The sequence below is a fragment of the Rhinolophus hipposideros genome (genome assembly GCF_964194185.1).
Source record: "Rhinolophus hipposideros genome assembly, chromosome: 20".
Lineage (NCBI taxonomy): Eukaryota > Metazoa > Chordata > Mammalia > Chiroptera > Rhinolophidae > Rhinolophus > Rhinolophus hipposideros.
The window spans coordinates 8,867,209-8,882,317 of NC_138066.1; the positions used below are offsets into that span (position 1 = coordinate 8,867,209).

Sequence of the window (15,109 nt, forward strand, 5' to 3'; positions counted from 1 at the left end):
TTGTGATATAATTGTTTCCGTAATTTAAAATTCCCATTTTGTTGTATGTAATTTATGTTACAGCTTCTGTCATTTTTGTTTTTGTTTTCTGAGGAACTTCTTTTAGATGGAAGAAAAACCTTCTGCTTTATTGACAATTTCCCACAAATTTGAAACACATCAATATTTATTCTTGATGTTGCATTGATCAAAAGGCTGATATTTGGCTCTTTTATTAATACAGAGGAAATACTTAAGCCCACTGTTTCTTAGTTACAGTTACTACTTAATGGTTTCCAAGATGGGGTACTTAGTCACTGTAGTCAAGAAGGAAATGGAAAAATAGTGGTAGTAATTTTACTACCGTAGCATTCTGGAATGTTGACAGAATTCATTTATTATTTTTTTTAATATTTAAAGCCACTAACGCTGCTTGGTTACATTGGTTTGGGAGATTTATGATTTTTCTAACTACTATCTGTTACTGGGGATATGTTTTTATGGGGTTATTTACTATTTTACCAGCTAGCCAGCTCTTTCTATTCAAAATTAGCAATAAAAGTTATAGATTCACTAGGCCGCAGTTTTCCCACCCAGGGAATGATGATGCAATTACTTGATGCTGCCAGTTTCTTAGAATTTTGGGGGGCCTAAATACAGTGTTTGGTATCCCTCTTTTAAAAAGAAAAATGTCTATAAATTCAAAGTAGCAGTCTCAGTAATGTCTTACTATAACTAGGCAATAGTGGTCAGGGCTGCTTGGAATCACCAGCATTTCAGCTCCAATAAAACAAGGGCCATTTAATAAAAAGTAAAAGCCAGATAAAACTCAACATGTTGAGGTGGCTTAGTTTTGTGTTTACTTTTTATGTCTGTGACAGATATATCCTTTCAAAAATGTTCATTGGCTTTTTCCACTTGTTCTCCTTATGGCAGAAGTTTTCTCCATCAGCAATTCTTTTATTTTGTTTTTTAAAACACACACCACACACACACACATACACAACCCCCCCCCCCCACGCACAACCTAGAAGTACTTGGGTAGTTTGCTTCAAGAAAGCTAGTCTATAAAACTTTGGATTTAGTCCTGATTTTTTTTAACTGCAACTTATAAATTGTTATAAGGTGTAAGGAAAAGGTGTTAGAGTTTGTCTGATGTTATGTATAAAGAAACAGAGATCCAAAAAAGTGTAATAACTGGTTCAAGGTCATACATAGTGGTCAACATAGGACTAATAGGCTTTGGACACCTACTCTCTCATGCTTAGTAGATTAACACATTAAAATATGATTATTTCTGTGTACTTTTCTTCAGAATTACAGATCATGCCATGTATTAAATAATGAACTGACGGTTACAACTTTCAGAGTGAATCTGTTGCATGAAGCAGCACTTTACAAAATATATTCCAGATCTTAATAGGTGTTAACATCAAGAAAGGGCAATATAGTAACCTTTACCCCACCATCCCTTTTTAACAGAGTATCTTAGGGTATTAAGTCTAGGAAAACAGCCTTGACCACTGACACTTATAACTCAAAACCTAAGGAATCACTGAGTCAGATTGTCCTGTTGGACAGGAATGATATTTCAGTCTTGCTGACTGGGAGGAATTTGTGTTCTGATCTATGTCAGTGTTTTATAAGACCCCCTGCGGTGGTTCTGTTAAGGTCCTTGAGGATCAGTGAAGTCGAAGGTCAGAGCAGAAGGGTAGTTCAGGTCTCTTCTGGATGAGATTGGTTTGACTCTGTAATAGTGACGGCTGAGTTGGAGAACTCACTTAATAATGTGATAGGTAAAATGAGGCAATTCTCCCACTGTTGGACCTTAACAAGATGTCTGCAGAACGCAGCTCGAAGGAGACCGAAGACAGAACCTATTGGATGATCTTGTAACTCGAGAGAGACTACTTCTGGCATCCTTTAAGAACGAGGGTGCAGAACCAGATCTCATCAGGTACGATGTTTTCATTTACAGGGATTACGTGGTGACTGAAGATTTATCTGCAGAGTACAGCTGTACTCTGAATGGCTTCATTTGTTTAACTACTAAAATACATTGTGTTCATTTCTAGTGTTTGCCTATCATTTTCCATTCAATTTCGTTTTCATTAATTTTCTAGGTTTTGTACACTTGGTATGTTCAGCTGAATCGCATCTGAGCAGAAGGATATTTAGGTAGACTACAGACGAAGTCAGAAAATTTCTTCTGCGTTCTTCAGTTGAGCCTTCAGCTATGTTAGCTGCCTTTTAAACACCTGAAATTATGTACTTAATCTGGGAAAATGTTGTTTTTTAGTTGGCACGTTGAGAAAATGTGCCCAGTAGATTGTAGTTTATGGCTCAGGGAGGCAGAGGAATGTGGCAGTTGGATCCTTCTCCCCGTTTTTGGCCAGTGAGTGATTCACGCTCTTAGGAGGTGACAGCTGCTCTGTACCCAGCTCTGCTGGAAGACCCAGAGAAGTGGTCCACCTTTCCCAGGTTGAGGTTAATAAACCATAAATTGTTACATCTTTAGAGCTGGCCGCCCCCTGCTGCCAGAACTCCCTCAACGTCATTGTGGGAACCATCACAGCAGGAAATGAGTTTAGGATAAAAACTCCCTTTCCCCAGTCTTCCTCACCGGGGATGATGCTGTCATCGCGGAGAGGCAATTTGCTCTTGCCTAGATCCTAATGAGCTGTAATAGGGCTTCCCAGGGGTAATGGTTTTGATCCCTGGCCACACATTATCAGGCCCTGCCTCAGATAATTCAATGGGGAGCGGTGGTCCCAGGTGATTCTGCAGCCAGGATTGTAGACCACTGCCCTAGGGCAAGCTGAAGAGGGTGAAACAGTTTCCTGTTGGTCCCAGTCTTCTCAGGAGCATGTGACCTAAGGTTTTCAGAAAGAGATTATGGGAAGCTAGATGAAATCTTACTGTTGTTTCTGTGGGGAAATAAAACCAAGGCGTCAGTGAGGGAGGAGCTGTGTCCTGGGCAGGATGTGTAAACACTGCTGAGGCCTGCAGTGGGCCGTGGATTCAGTGTCGTGCCTGGCAGTTTTTTGGTGTCAGCGGTCCCATGGATACGGGAGTGGAGCGAGTGGATGAAGGCGGTGAATTCAGGGCTGGTGAAGTCAAACAGGAACAAGGGGATCCAGGGGGAAAAGAGAGTACCATCTGTCAAGAAGGGCCTTTGTACTGAAGGAAGAGGTTTTTTAGTCCAGAAATTAAAGAAAGGCAGAGTCAGCCGGTCTGGGAGCAAGTTTCTTGGGGGAGTAGCGGGCAGGTAGAGAGGTGATGGTCAGAGGGGGAGAAAACATCTAAATACTTGTACCTTGTGGTGGTGGAGGTGGTCGTTATGACAATCATGATAGTTACCGTTCAGTCTACTACGTGTCAGGCCCTGCTTATTGCTCTTCAGTGACGCAGAAGGGGCCAATGTATTCATTAGATCTTTGGGGTGTGGGGGTTGTTTTCGCCCCCTCTCGTTTGTCACCCCTCTTTTCTCCTGTGGTATCCTCACTATTTAAAGTGCGGCCAGTGTCTGGATCATCCCAAAGCATGTTAGGCATGCGGAATCTCAGACCCCACCCAGCCTTACAGAATCCAAATCTGCATTTTAACAAGATCCTCAGGTGATTTAAATGTACCTTGAAGTTTGAGAAATACTGCTTTATATCATTTGTTCTTAATTGCAGCACTTTGTATCAGAATGACACGAGGCTTATGAAAAATAAAAAAAAGAAGAAGAAAGAGAGAAGAGAGAAAAGAAATACAAGTGTCCGACTGTATACTTGCAGAGTCTGAATTAGTCTGGTGAGAGGCCTGGGTAGGAGCAACGCTGGGGGACACTCCTCAGGTGATTCGAACAGGTGGCAGGTTAGAACCACTGCTCCCTGTTACAGTGTACCAGCAATGAGAGCTAATGGCTTCCGTGTGCTGTGTGTTTTCTATGTGCCAGGCACTATGCTAAGCTCTTCATGGGCCTTTGCTCAGGAGATCTTTATAACATCCCATTTTACAGAAGAGAAACTGAGGCTCAGAATGGTCAAGTAACTTGACCATTACTTGAATCGTCAAGTAATCTGTCAAGCACAGATTCTAGAACTAATTCATCTCGGAGTTTGGATTTCCTCTAGGTCTGTGTGTCTTCAGATGTGACCTCTGAACCATTGCACCGTACAAAGCTGGACCAGGAGTTATATAGACTCAGTTCTGTTGCTTACCAGTCGCTCGGTCATCTGGGCTTCAAAATTCTTTTGTTGTTGTTTGGACCAGATGAGGTGACTTATGTGAAGGGCTTTGTAAGCTCTAAAACCTTTATAAACATAAGCTGTTATTCCTGGAGCATTGTGCCACTGTCAGGGTCGAGGGAGTTCATGCTGCCTTCTTTGTTTCCAGGAGACCTCCTATAACTTCCTGTCCCATCCCCTGAGTGCTCGAGAGCGTCCTGGCCTCTGGTTCCACGTTTTGCACCTGGACCTCTGCCCTCTCTTTCTCCCCTTCCACATCTTGTCCGGTGTCCCCCTTCCTCCGTGCCTGGCTTGCCACTTGTTGTCTTATTAGTAAATAGTCACACATTCATTCTTGCCATGAAATCCACGACTGGCAATGACTTATCTTCTGGAGGGATTTTAGCAGAAGCCTCCTTGAGCCCCAAGTAAATTAATTGTTGGGAGAATGATAGAGAAGGAGGCAGGTTGGTGGCAGAGGTGTTTGGGGTGGAGGCCCACCGAGGCCTCTGCAGTCCTACCAATTGGACTGTCTCCTGGAGTACTCCTGTGTTTAAGGCTGGTGCACATGGTGGGCCTAAAGGTGAACAGCTGGGGTAGCGTGGGTACAGAGAGACCAGACTGAGGAGAAACTGAAGGAAGGGTAACTAAAGTCCCGAGGGTGTGAAGTAACGCGGGAAACCATCCAGGCTTATTCACATGCTCTCAAGATGACACTGAGGGAAGCATATATATTGTGTCTCTTCTGTTCAGGAACAGAAGTCTAGACTAGTTCCTAGTAAGCTTCCAGAAGAATTCTGTTTAAAAGTATATAAGCATCGTAGAGTAGAAGTGACTCCTGCGGAGCGATGAAGAAGGTAAAACATAGACAGTGATGATCTAGTCCAGGTTGTGTGGAGTCTGGCCAAGAGTGAGAAACTAGTCACTAATCACCATGAAGAAAGTAAATTATTGCAGGTGAAAAGAGGAAAAAGAATGGGAGGTGGCCTGGAAGGTGAATTCTTGGTCTAGGATTTCTTTAGACCCACTGTACCCACCCTAACGGGAATGTATCTACATATACCTGCCTGTAATAGTTTGCTAGGGCTGCTGTAACAAAGTACCACAGACTGCAGGTACTTAAACAATAGAAATGTGTTTTCTCACAGTTGTGGAGGCCAGAAAGCCAAGATCAAGGTGCCATCAGAACGGTTGGTTCTTTCTGAGGGCTGTGATGGAAAGATCTACTCTCGCCCTCTTTCTGTGGCTTATAGATGGCCGTCTTCTTTCTGTGTCTTCACATGGTCACTTCTCTGGATATGTCTGGGTGCAAATTCCCTCTTCTTATAAAGATGCTAGTCATGGATTAGGGCCCATTCTAATAACCTCATTTTCATTTAATTGCCTCTTTAAAGAACCTATCTCCAAGTATTGTTACGTTTTGAGGTATTGGAGTTAGGACTTCAACATGTGAATTTCTGTGGGGACACACGTTGGTCCATCAGTGTCCAAAAAATGCAGATCCTGTAGTCATTCCAGCAGAATCTGATCAATAAGAAAGTGCATACTGGATAGAACCATTCTCATACTGTGGAGAAATCCCTGGGAAATCTGTTCAAGGGCTGTGAAATGGTCTCCCAGAGAGTGTTGACTCAGCTCATCAGGGAGGATAGCTGGGTCCTCCATTGTAGACTTACTGGAGGCATGCAGTTTAAGTTCATAGATGAGTGAATGAATGAATTCAAGTCAAAGTAGGTTGCTAGAAGTAGGTTAGATTTGGCATCAGAGTTTCTGGTCTTTGATTTTACTCACCTGCCTATGTCAGTGTTATTTTTGCCTTTTTTAAACACCTAATCACCACAATTTGAGGCCTCCCCTTCCATTCCTAACTTTTCATAACCTAATAATTTTTCTGCTTGGACTTGGCCTTCTGAAGATCTGAATTCAGTTGTACACAGTGATCAGTTTGGCTCAGTTTAACATTGCCCTCTTGCTTCCGGATTATCAGATTGCCTAGTCATTTCTAATGCCAACTCTCAGGGATCTTTCAGCTCAATTTTTGGAGAAAGCCCATTTCCTTCTCTGCCGCTCGGTTAGTCTGGTATCTCCAGTGACTCAAAGATGTCCTCCGTCTTGCTTAGTCAGTTCCTAGTTCTGGGCTTCTCCAACATTTTCGTTTTCTCGAATCTCTGGATCCCTTTAACATTTTTGTTGCTTTTGTAATTCTTGATATCCACATGGGTTGCCTTGTCACTTGAGGACAGTGGGGTGGTGGCATCTGTAAAGTCATGACTTACAGAAACCCATTGGCCAAAAGCCTTATTAGCTCTTAAAAAGAGCATTGCTGTAGATGTGCTCTCTATGGCACATTTGTTGTTAATGCTAGATTGTCACAACACATTTACTGTTGGAGAGCTGGGGTCAAAGCCCCGTGACAGTTGGCAGCAATCCCACAGATCAGTTTATCTGACCAGGACTCACATGGAACCTGCTGATTCGTTGTCCACCTGGAGCCCTTACCTCTTTCTTTCCTGTTTTCCTTTGTGTACTCCTTCTCCTCTCTCACTTCCACCCAAACCTGTGGTCTCCTCTCTGTCTTTTCCCCATCCCTCATTCCCAGGAGTGCTTCTGCCCCTCCCTTTGCTCCTCTTTTCTCTTCCTCCTCATATGTGGCCTTATTAAGGAGAGAAGAGTATTGTCAGACTTCAGTTTGGATTAGCATTTCCTTTAGACAGACATTAATGTGGCAATCACATTCATTGAATGTGTAGCTGTCATGTGATGGAATCTTAGTTTTACCTTACGGATTACTGATCATTATTCTAAAGCAGAAAGCCTTGATGTGAGACTTTGGTCTAAATAAGCAATGGTTGACTAATTTAGGGCATTTGGAAACTTGTTAAAGAAGTCTCTGTGTAACAATGTCTCTTAGAAGAACATAAGCCGTGACTTATAAAGCAATGACACAGCTTCTGATTGAAAACCCTGTGGCTCTATATTTGAGAGCATTGCTAAGTCTCACAATTTGTTAAATCTTTGTCTGTAAAGAGAAAAAAAAAATCACTGCATACTCCACTGCTCTGTGACCATTTCAAAGATGTGATTAAGCAGGTGCTAGTGGGTGGCTAATTGGCTAATCTTTAATCTTTACACAACCAACTATACTGAGGATTATAGGAAATGGGAAGTTATTTAGAGGTTAAGATGGTGGGTATGTGTCAGGAATGGTGTATTAACAAGCAGACCAATTACTAAAATTGAAAGAATAGACGATAATGAAATGTAAACATTTCATTCAAATTTAATTTCAGATATTTATTTTGTCTTTGAGCTGCTAAAAAAAGAGTGATACTTCTAATTTGTATTTCATATCACCGTATTAGAAGCTAAGGTGGGCAAAAAAAAATTTACATTAATTATTGTATCAAAAGTACTCCCCTTTCCCCATTTTAAATCATTCAATGTTTTATTGCAATTTAAAGTTTGGTTTTTAAAAAGCATGATTTCTATCTGATGGTAATGAGATTTCCTAAAGAATCATTGATTTATACTTTATGTTGCTTCAAGTTATTAGCACATGACCAACCCACTCCTCTAGAAGTAGGAAGTTGCTAAGGAATATACACGTGCATCACTGGCCTGCTCATGTGAGACAATGGGTAAGCCAGAGTTATTTATCCCTCGTACTTACGTCCTAGAAATACACTAACTTCCTGGGGTTTCTGACATGTAAAGGATGTGCTGAAATCAGTAAAGCTTGGCTTTTCTCTCTATTTCGGTGAGCCCAAGGTTAGTGAATCAAGGTGATGATATTAAGTACAGTCAAAAATATTAAGATTTCCTGCTAGCTTAATAAAAAATAGTTCAGGAGGCAAAAATATTGTGGTAAATGGAAACCTTCTTTCATTAAGTAGATATTTATTGAGTGCCTAGGTATTATGTACCAAGCACTAGTACTGGGAAGATGGTAGCAGAAACACACACACAAAAACAAGAAACACATAGTTTGTGCCTTTGAGCTATGAATTTGAGTTCAGTGAGAGAGGCAGACATGAATTAAAAAGTCAAACAAATTAGTAAATTCAGCAGAAAAGTGCTACATATTGTGCTTAGACAGTATCAGTGGGGAGCTGATCAGCTAGGGGCCAAAGCCTAGCACAGTGCTTGATAGATATTTGCTCAGTAAATAAAAATCTTTACATTGTTTTCTGTATCTTTCATTACATGTAGCATAGACTTGGGTATGTAGTAGGCACTCAGTAAGTTTTGTTGATTGAAGGGTTGACCGAGTCAAGATGTGATAGGCTGGGCTCTTGGTAATGGAACAAAACTGGGACTCTCAGGAGTTTATCCCATGAAAGTTTTTTGTTGTTTTTTTTTGCCTGCCTCACATATGTCTGGTGGTGCTCTAGGATAGCAACCTTCAAAAGGTGACTCATAGATTTAGATTGTTTCCATCTATGGCTGTGCTGTTTTGATACAAGGTGTACATGTTCACTAGTACCGTGTTTTCCCGAAAATAAGACCTAGCCGGACAATCACCTCTAATGCGTCTTTTGGAGCAAAAATTAATTTAAGACCCGGTCTTATTTTAGTATAAGACCCGGTCATGTGTAATATAATATAAGACTGGGCCTTATATTAAGCTTTTGCTCCAAAAGACGCATTAGAGCTGATTGTCCGGCTAGGTCTTATTTTCGGGAAAACACGCAATAACAGGAGAAGTGAGAGGGTGTGGAGAACACACACCTCTTTTACATGCTGTGGCCTGGAATTTCCATACATACAGCCCATTGGCCATAACCAGTCACATGGCTTTAACCTAACTGCAAGGGAGGCTGGGAAATGTAGTCTGTGTTCACGAAGAGGGGAACAAAATGGGACTTAGTGAAACATAGTTTTGTCTCCGCCTCACTGATTATTTTAAGTAACTTTGGTACAGTCTGGCCACCCTCTTAGTCAGCAAAGATTAGAATCAAGAATTAATAGAGGCATATGAGGTGAACCGAGAGGTGACCTTGGTGATATTTGTTCATCTTTCATAATGCACATTCTGAAAGAGTTTAGTCAGGTAGGGGGAACATAAGCAAAAAACAACCCCCCACCCCCACCCAACACGAGAAATTAAATGTAAAAGGGTATGTATAGTGAAGATTAGAAGGGGAGATTGTGTCTGCAGCAGTGAGAGTAGGAGGACTAAGTAAAGCACGTACAGGGTCTGGAAAAGAGGTGCTTATTGTTCTTACTCACACTACCCAACGAAGTAGGTGCCTGGTTTCACTATTACACTAGTGTAGCAGTTAGGATGCCCTTACCTGCACGTAACAGATAACCCTACTCCAAATGGCTTAAATAAGTAAAGATAGCTTCATATATAAAGTTTCAAGTTAGGGAATTGCGAAGGATGGTTAATTCTACAGCCCAGTGATGTCATTATGGATGCAGGTTCTCACTGTCTGTGCATTTTGCCTTTCTCAGAGTGTTATCTTTCTCTTCACACTGACTCCTCTCAGACACACTCCAAATAACAGCAGGAGAGGAAGGACGGTATATTTTGCACGAGTAATATGTTCAGATAGCTAAGAAATCTTAAAAGCATGTAACGATATTCAGGGAAAAGCCTCCCTCCTATTATGTCCCTCATACCTTGGCATAAATATCACTTAATTTTTGGCCTACCCTTCCAAGGTTCTCTTAAGTATGTATTAGCAGGTATGAATATATTTTCTTATTTCCCTCCATCTTTTATACAAATGATAGCATATTATACATAATATTCTATAGTATTCTTTTGTCATCTAAAGATATCTTGGAGATCTTCCCAAACCAGCACATAGGGTTTTGTCATTAGTTTTTATAGCCTTACTATAATATTTCACTGTATGTACATACCATCATTTATTTAACTAGTCTCCCATTAAGAGTTATGCATGTTGTTTCCAGTCTATTACATTACACACATATAAATATTTAATACATATATTTTTTCTATTACAAAAATGTGAATACCCTTATACATAAAGGATTCCATATGTATGAAAGTCTATCTCTAGATTTGTTCTTAGAAGTAGGATGGCTGGGTCAAAGGGTATATGCACTTATACATTTCACAGAACCGGTTTAAACTTGTTTTAGCAATTTATGTGAATGCCTTGTTTCCATATCGTCTTCCCTAAAGACAGTGTTATTAAATTTTTGTATCCTGTTTCAATCTGTATCCTATTCCAATATATATTTCAATATGTATTTTGTATCCCATTCCAATATATGAAGATAGTCTTAGTTATTTCTTAGTAGAGTTTTATGTAGTTATATATAATTACCATGAACCAAGGTTATAAAGAAATTATCCTGTGTTTTTTTTGCTTTCATGATTTCATTTTTTTTTTTTTTTTTTTTTTTTTATGATTTTATTTTTTAACTGTTAAGTATTTGATCCATTTGGAAGTTAATTTGGTGAAGAGTATGAATCTAACTTTTTTCCTACTTGGCTACCATATTTTTGTGACTGACTACACTTTTTTTTACCCCACTGAGTTGTCCATCTTTTCTTCACAAATTTTGAGATGGTGAGATTTATTTGTATATTTCCATATATGTTTGAGTCTATTTCTGGACTTTGTAATGTGTTCCATTGGTCTCTGTCTTCTTGTGCTAGTACCATTACTTTTGAGGCTTTGTTATAGTTTTATTACATGATAGGTTTAGTTTTCTATCGTACTTCTTTTTTAAGAGTTTATTTATTTATTTAGTGAACTCTAGAATCAGCTAATCTATTTCCAGGGAGAAACAACTGTTGTTTTTGAATTGGAATTATTTTAAATCTTGAAATTTCTTTACAGTGGTGCATTTTCCTATCCAAGAACATGAAATGTTTTCCTTTTGTTCAAGCCATCTTTCAGGCCTTTCATTCTTCAAATAAGTTGTATATATTTCTGGTTTAATTTTTTAGGGGTGGTTTGTGTTTTTGGTTGTTTTAAATTTAGTTTTTCATTCCACCATGCTTTTTGATTATTATTTATATGGAAGCTGTTGATATCTGATGTCTGCTCTTAATGTTATAAACATTTTCTTAATTCTCTGATTGTTATTAATAGTTTTTCTGCTGATTTTTTCCAGTTACTTGTTTTCTTCTTTTTAATTGAGGTATAATTGATATATAACATTATATTGGTTTCTGGTGTACAACATAATGATTTCATAATTGTATATACTGTGAAATGATCACCACAAGTCTAGTTACCATCCATCATTATACAAAGTTATAATTTTATTTCTCTTGTGATAAAAACGTTCAGGATTTACTCTCTTGGCAACTTTCAAGTATACACTACAGTGTTACTGACTATACTCATTATGCTGTACGTTACATGTCCATGACTTATTTATTTTATAATGGGAAGTTTATATATCTTGACCCCCCCTCACCTGTTTTGCCCCCCGCCTTCTAGCAACTACAGTTCTGTTTTCTGTATCTCTGGATTTTGTTTTTTAGATTCCACATATAAGTGAAATCATATAGTGTTTGTCTTTTTCTGTCTGAGCATAATTCCCTCAAGGTCCAACATGTCACAAATGGCAAGATTTCTTTCTTTTTATGGCTGAGTAGTATTCCATTATATATATGTACCACATCTTCTTTATTCATTCATCCATTGATGGACACGTAGGTTGTTTCCATATCTTGACTGTTGTAAATAATGCCACAATAAACGCAGGTATCCATCTATATCATTTTGAATTAGTATTTCTAGTTATTTGTTTTCTAAGAGAAAGGAAATACCTCCTGCAAGCTTCCCGATAGACTTTGGCTCAAAATAGAAATAGGCTAGGATTGCATCACATCCATGTTATACCAAAAATCATGGAAGAATGGACTTGCCATGATTGGCATGGTTTATTCAGGTTACATATATCCCTGAACTGAAACCCAGGATGGGATCATGTTCCCTGAGCAGTGGAGTCTTGAATAGAATTGAGATTCTGATAAACAAGGGAGAAAAGACATAAAGATTGGGGTAGGCAATCTCTAGCAACTGTGTCAGCTCTTTTCTGTAATTCCCTTAGCAGTGGCAGCTCTCATCATCTTGAAGTTTCTTCTAACATCAGAGACTCAAGGTTCTTCCCACCTGCATCTCCTGTTACTTCTGTTCCTGAAATCCCAGAGGAGTGGTAGCTCACTGGCCTTCTGGGTTATTTTATTTAGCTTCAAATGGAACTTAGATAATTGTTTTAAGTCTCTAATTCACTTTTTAAAGAAGCTGGGGTATTTACACCCACCACCTGTCTTCCTGAAGAGGCTTAGGAGGAGTGCTTTTGAAGTACAACACAGTTTTAACAGTGACACATTTATACAGTTTCATAGAGGTGATTTCTTCTCAGACAGATAATCTCTTGCATTTTATGTTACTGTGTTTTTCCGAAAATAAGACCTCACCGGAAAATTAGCCCTAGCATGATTTTTTAGGATGCTCGTAATATAAAATAAGCCCTACCGAATTTCCCCCAAAATAAGACTGGATCTTACATTAATTTTTGCTTCAAAAGATGTACAAGGGCTTATTTTATATTACAAGCATCCTGAAAAATCACGCTACGGCTTATTTTCCGGTTAGGTGTTATTTTGGGGGAAACACGGTAATTATGTTCAATTCCATTTTAGGGGGTAATAGCTTCTGACTTTGTCTCCAGTTCTGGAGAAATGTAATAGGTTAATCTGATGCATGGACTGATACTTAGTATGACAACAAGGAGTATTTGGAATGGGGGCTGACCTGAAAGATCTGGAATATATGTTGCCTTAGCACATTTTCTTTTTTCTGTGTTGACTACTGGTCTGACACTAGCTGTGCAACGTGTACATAACCGTGTTTTCCTGGATGGAAAACTGAATATGTCATATGACAAAGTTTTTTTGTGACTTCTTTTATGGAAGAGACAGTTTGGTTGATAGTGTTAGGCTAAATTGTTGACACTTTGGGATAGTCCAGTGGTGTATGGGAATTAATAGAATAGAATATTTGTTTTTGAAAAAATTTTAAATGTAAATTTGAAGTAGTATATCACATCGTGAACACTCAAATTGTACAAGAGAGTGATGAATGAAAATTGGAGCTTTCTCCTACTTCTGACATGCAGTTTCCCATTTCCTCCCAGAGGCACCCACTTTGAATAGTTTGTAATGTGTGCTTCCAGAGAGATTCTAGACATATACAAGGGTACACACACACGCGCACTCACATCCCAGTGTCCCTCTCCCACTTTTTATTTTTAACATGAATTATAGTATAATTTGCCCTCTTTACTGTGCTTTCTCTTTTTTTTGCTTAACAGTGTGTATTTTAGAGAGTATTAAGTTGAATGTTTAAACTAGTACTCTTAAATATCTTGAAACTGTCTTCGAACTTGACAAAGTAGTTATTTGAAGTTTTTTGGCTATGTATACACTCACAAGACTGATTATCACTGGAAGGGATCTCTGTAGTCATTTAGTCCAGACTCTTTCTCTCCATGGGATAGGAAAGGAAGCTCTGTTAGCAGCCTGACTTTCAAATATACTAATTGTAAAGAAAGATCCATTTGGGTGATTGATCCAACAAGTGAAACTAGAGACCTTGAGATCTAAATAAATATTAGTTATAGCAATCCCACATCACTGCCCAAGTCAACAAAGATACCCAGTTATTACCATGTGAATTGTTACTAAAGCGTAGTCTATGCACAGACGGGTTAGGGGCAGCAACCTGGTAGTTTCTCTCACAAGGTTTTGAAAGCTGGACAAAAAAGAAATATCAAGTAAAAAAATTTAAAGATACTATTTATAATAGCATTAAAAAATATAAACCATGTAGGAACAAGTCAAATGCAAGATTCATTAACCTCAGCACTCGAAACTATAAAACCTTATTTAGAGAAATTAAGGAACGCATAATAGAGGAATATGCCATAATTAGAGATTAGAAGACTCAATACCATAAAGATGTCAGTTCTCTCAAAATTGATCTGAGCAAACCCATTTAGAGTCCCCAGCCAGTTTTTTGTTTTGTTTTTGTTTGTCACTTAAGCTGATTCTGAGGTTTATATGGCAATTCCCAGAGCCAAGAAGAGAGTCAAGGCAATTTGGGAGAACAAAAGGCTTAAGGACTCACATTATCAGTTATTAAAACTTACCATTAAGCTGCACTGGGGTGTTGGCACAAGGATAGGCCAATAAACCACTGGAACAAAATAGAGTCCCGAAATAGTCCCACACACATATTGTCGCTTGATTTATGACAAAGGTGACACTGCGGTGCAGTGGAGAAAAGGTGGTTTCTTCAATAAATAGTGTTAGGTCAACTGGATAGCAATATGGAAAAAAAATGAATCTTAGGCTCTGCTGTCATTCTCCATAAAAATCAATTCCAAAAGCATTGTAGGTCTAAATGTGAAAGGTTAGACGAAAGCTTTCAGAAGAAAACACAGGAGAATATCTTGATGACCTTGGGATAGGTAAAGATTTCTTAAACAGGACAGAAAAATCACTAAATGTGAAGGAGACACGTGATCAGTGGGATTTCATTAAAATAAGAAATTCTGTTCATTAAAAGATACCATAGAGAAAGTGAAAGACAAGCCACAGAATGGGAATCTATATTTGCAGTACCTATATCTGACTCAGGAGTTGTTTCTTGAGTATATAAAGGACCCCTATACCAAGAAAAAAAAAGACAACCTCTTAGAAAAAATAGGAAGAACACTTGAAGTTGGACTGCACCAAAGAGACTATCCAGTGGCTGATGAACGTATGAAGAGTTGCTCGACTTCACTAGTCATCAGGAAATTGCAACCTAAAACCGTGATGCCGCTCCATTACACCTACCAGAGGGGCTACCATTAAAATGACAGGCATGTCGATTGTGGCGAGGATGTGGAGTGACTGGAATTCTCATAGATGC

General features: G+C 39.0%; 1 protein-coding gene across 3 annotated transcripts in view; it reads left to right on the top strand.

Annotated features, from left to right (window-relative positions):
- Positions 1-15,109, top strand: part of STX8 (syntaxin 8) — a 238,348-nt gene that overhangs the window by 17,238 nt on the left and 206,001 nt on the right. For all 3 annotated transcript variants that reach the window (XM_081029146.1, XM_081029145.1, XM_081029147.1), the window contains exon 4: positions 1,826-1,936. In XM_081029146.1, the coding sequence (XP_080885272.1) occupies positions 1,826-1,936 (111 nt within the window). The remainder of the gene's footprint in view (positions 1-1,825; positions 1,937-15,109) is intronic.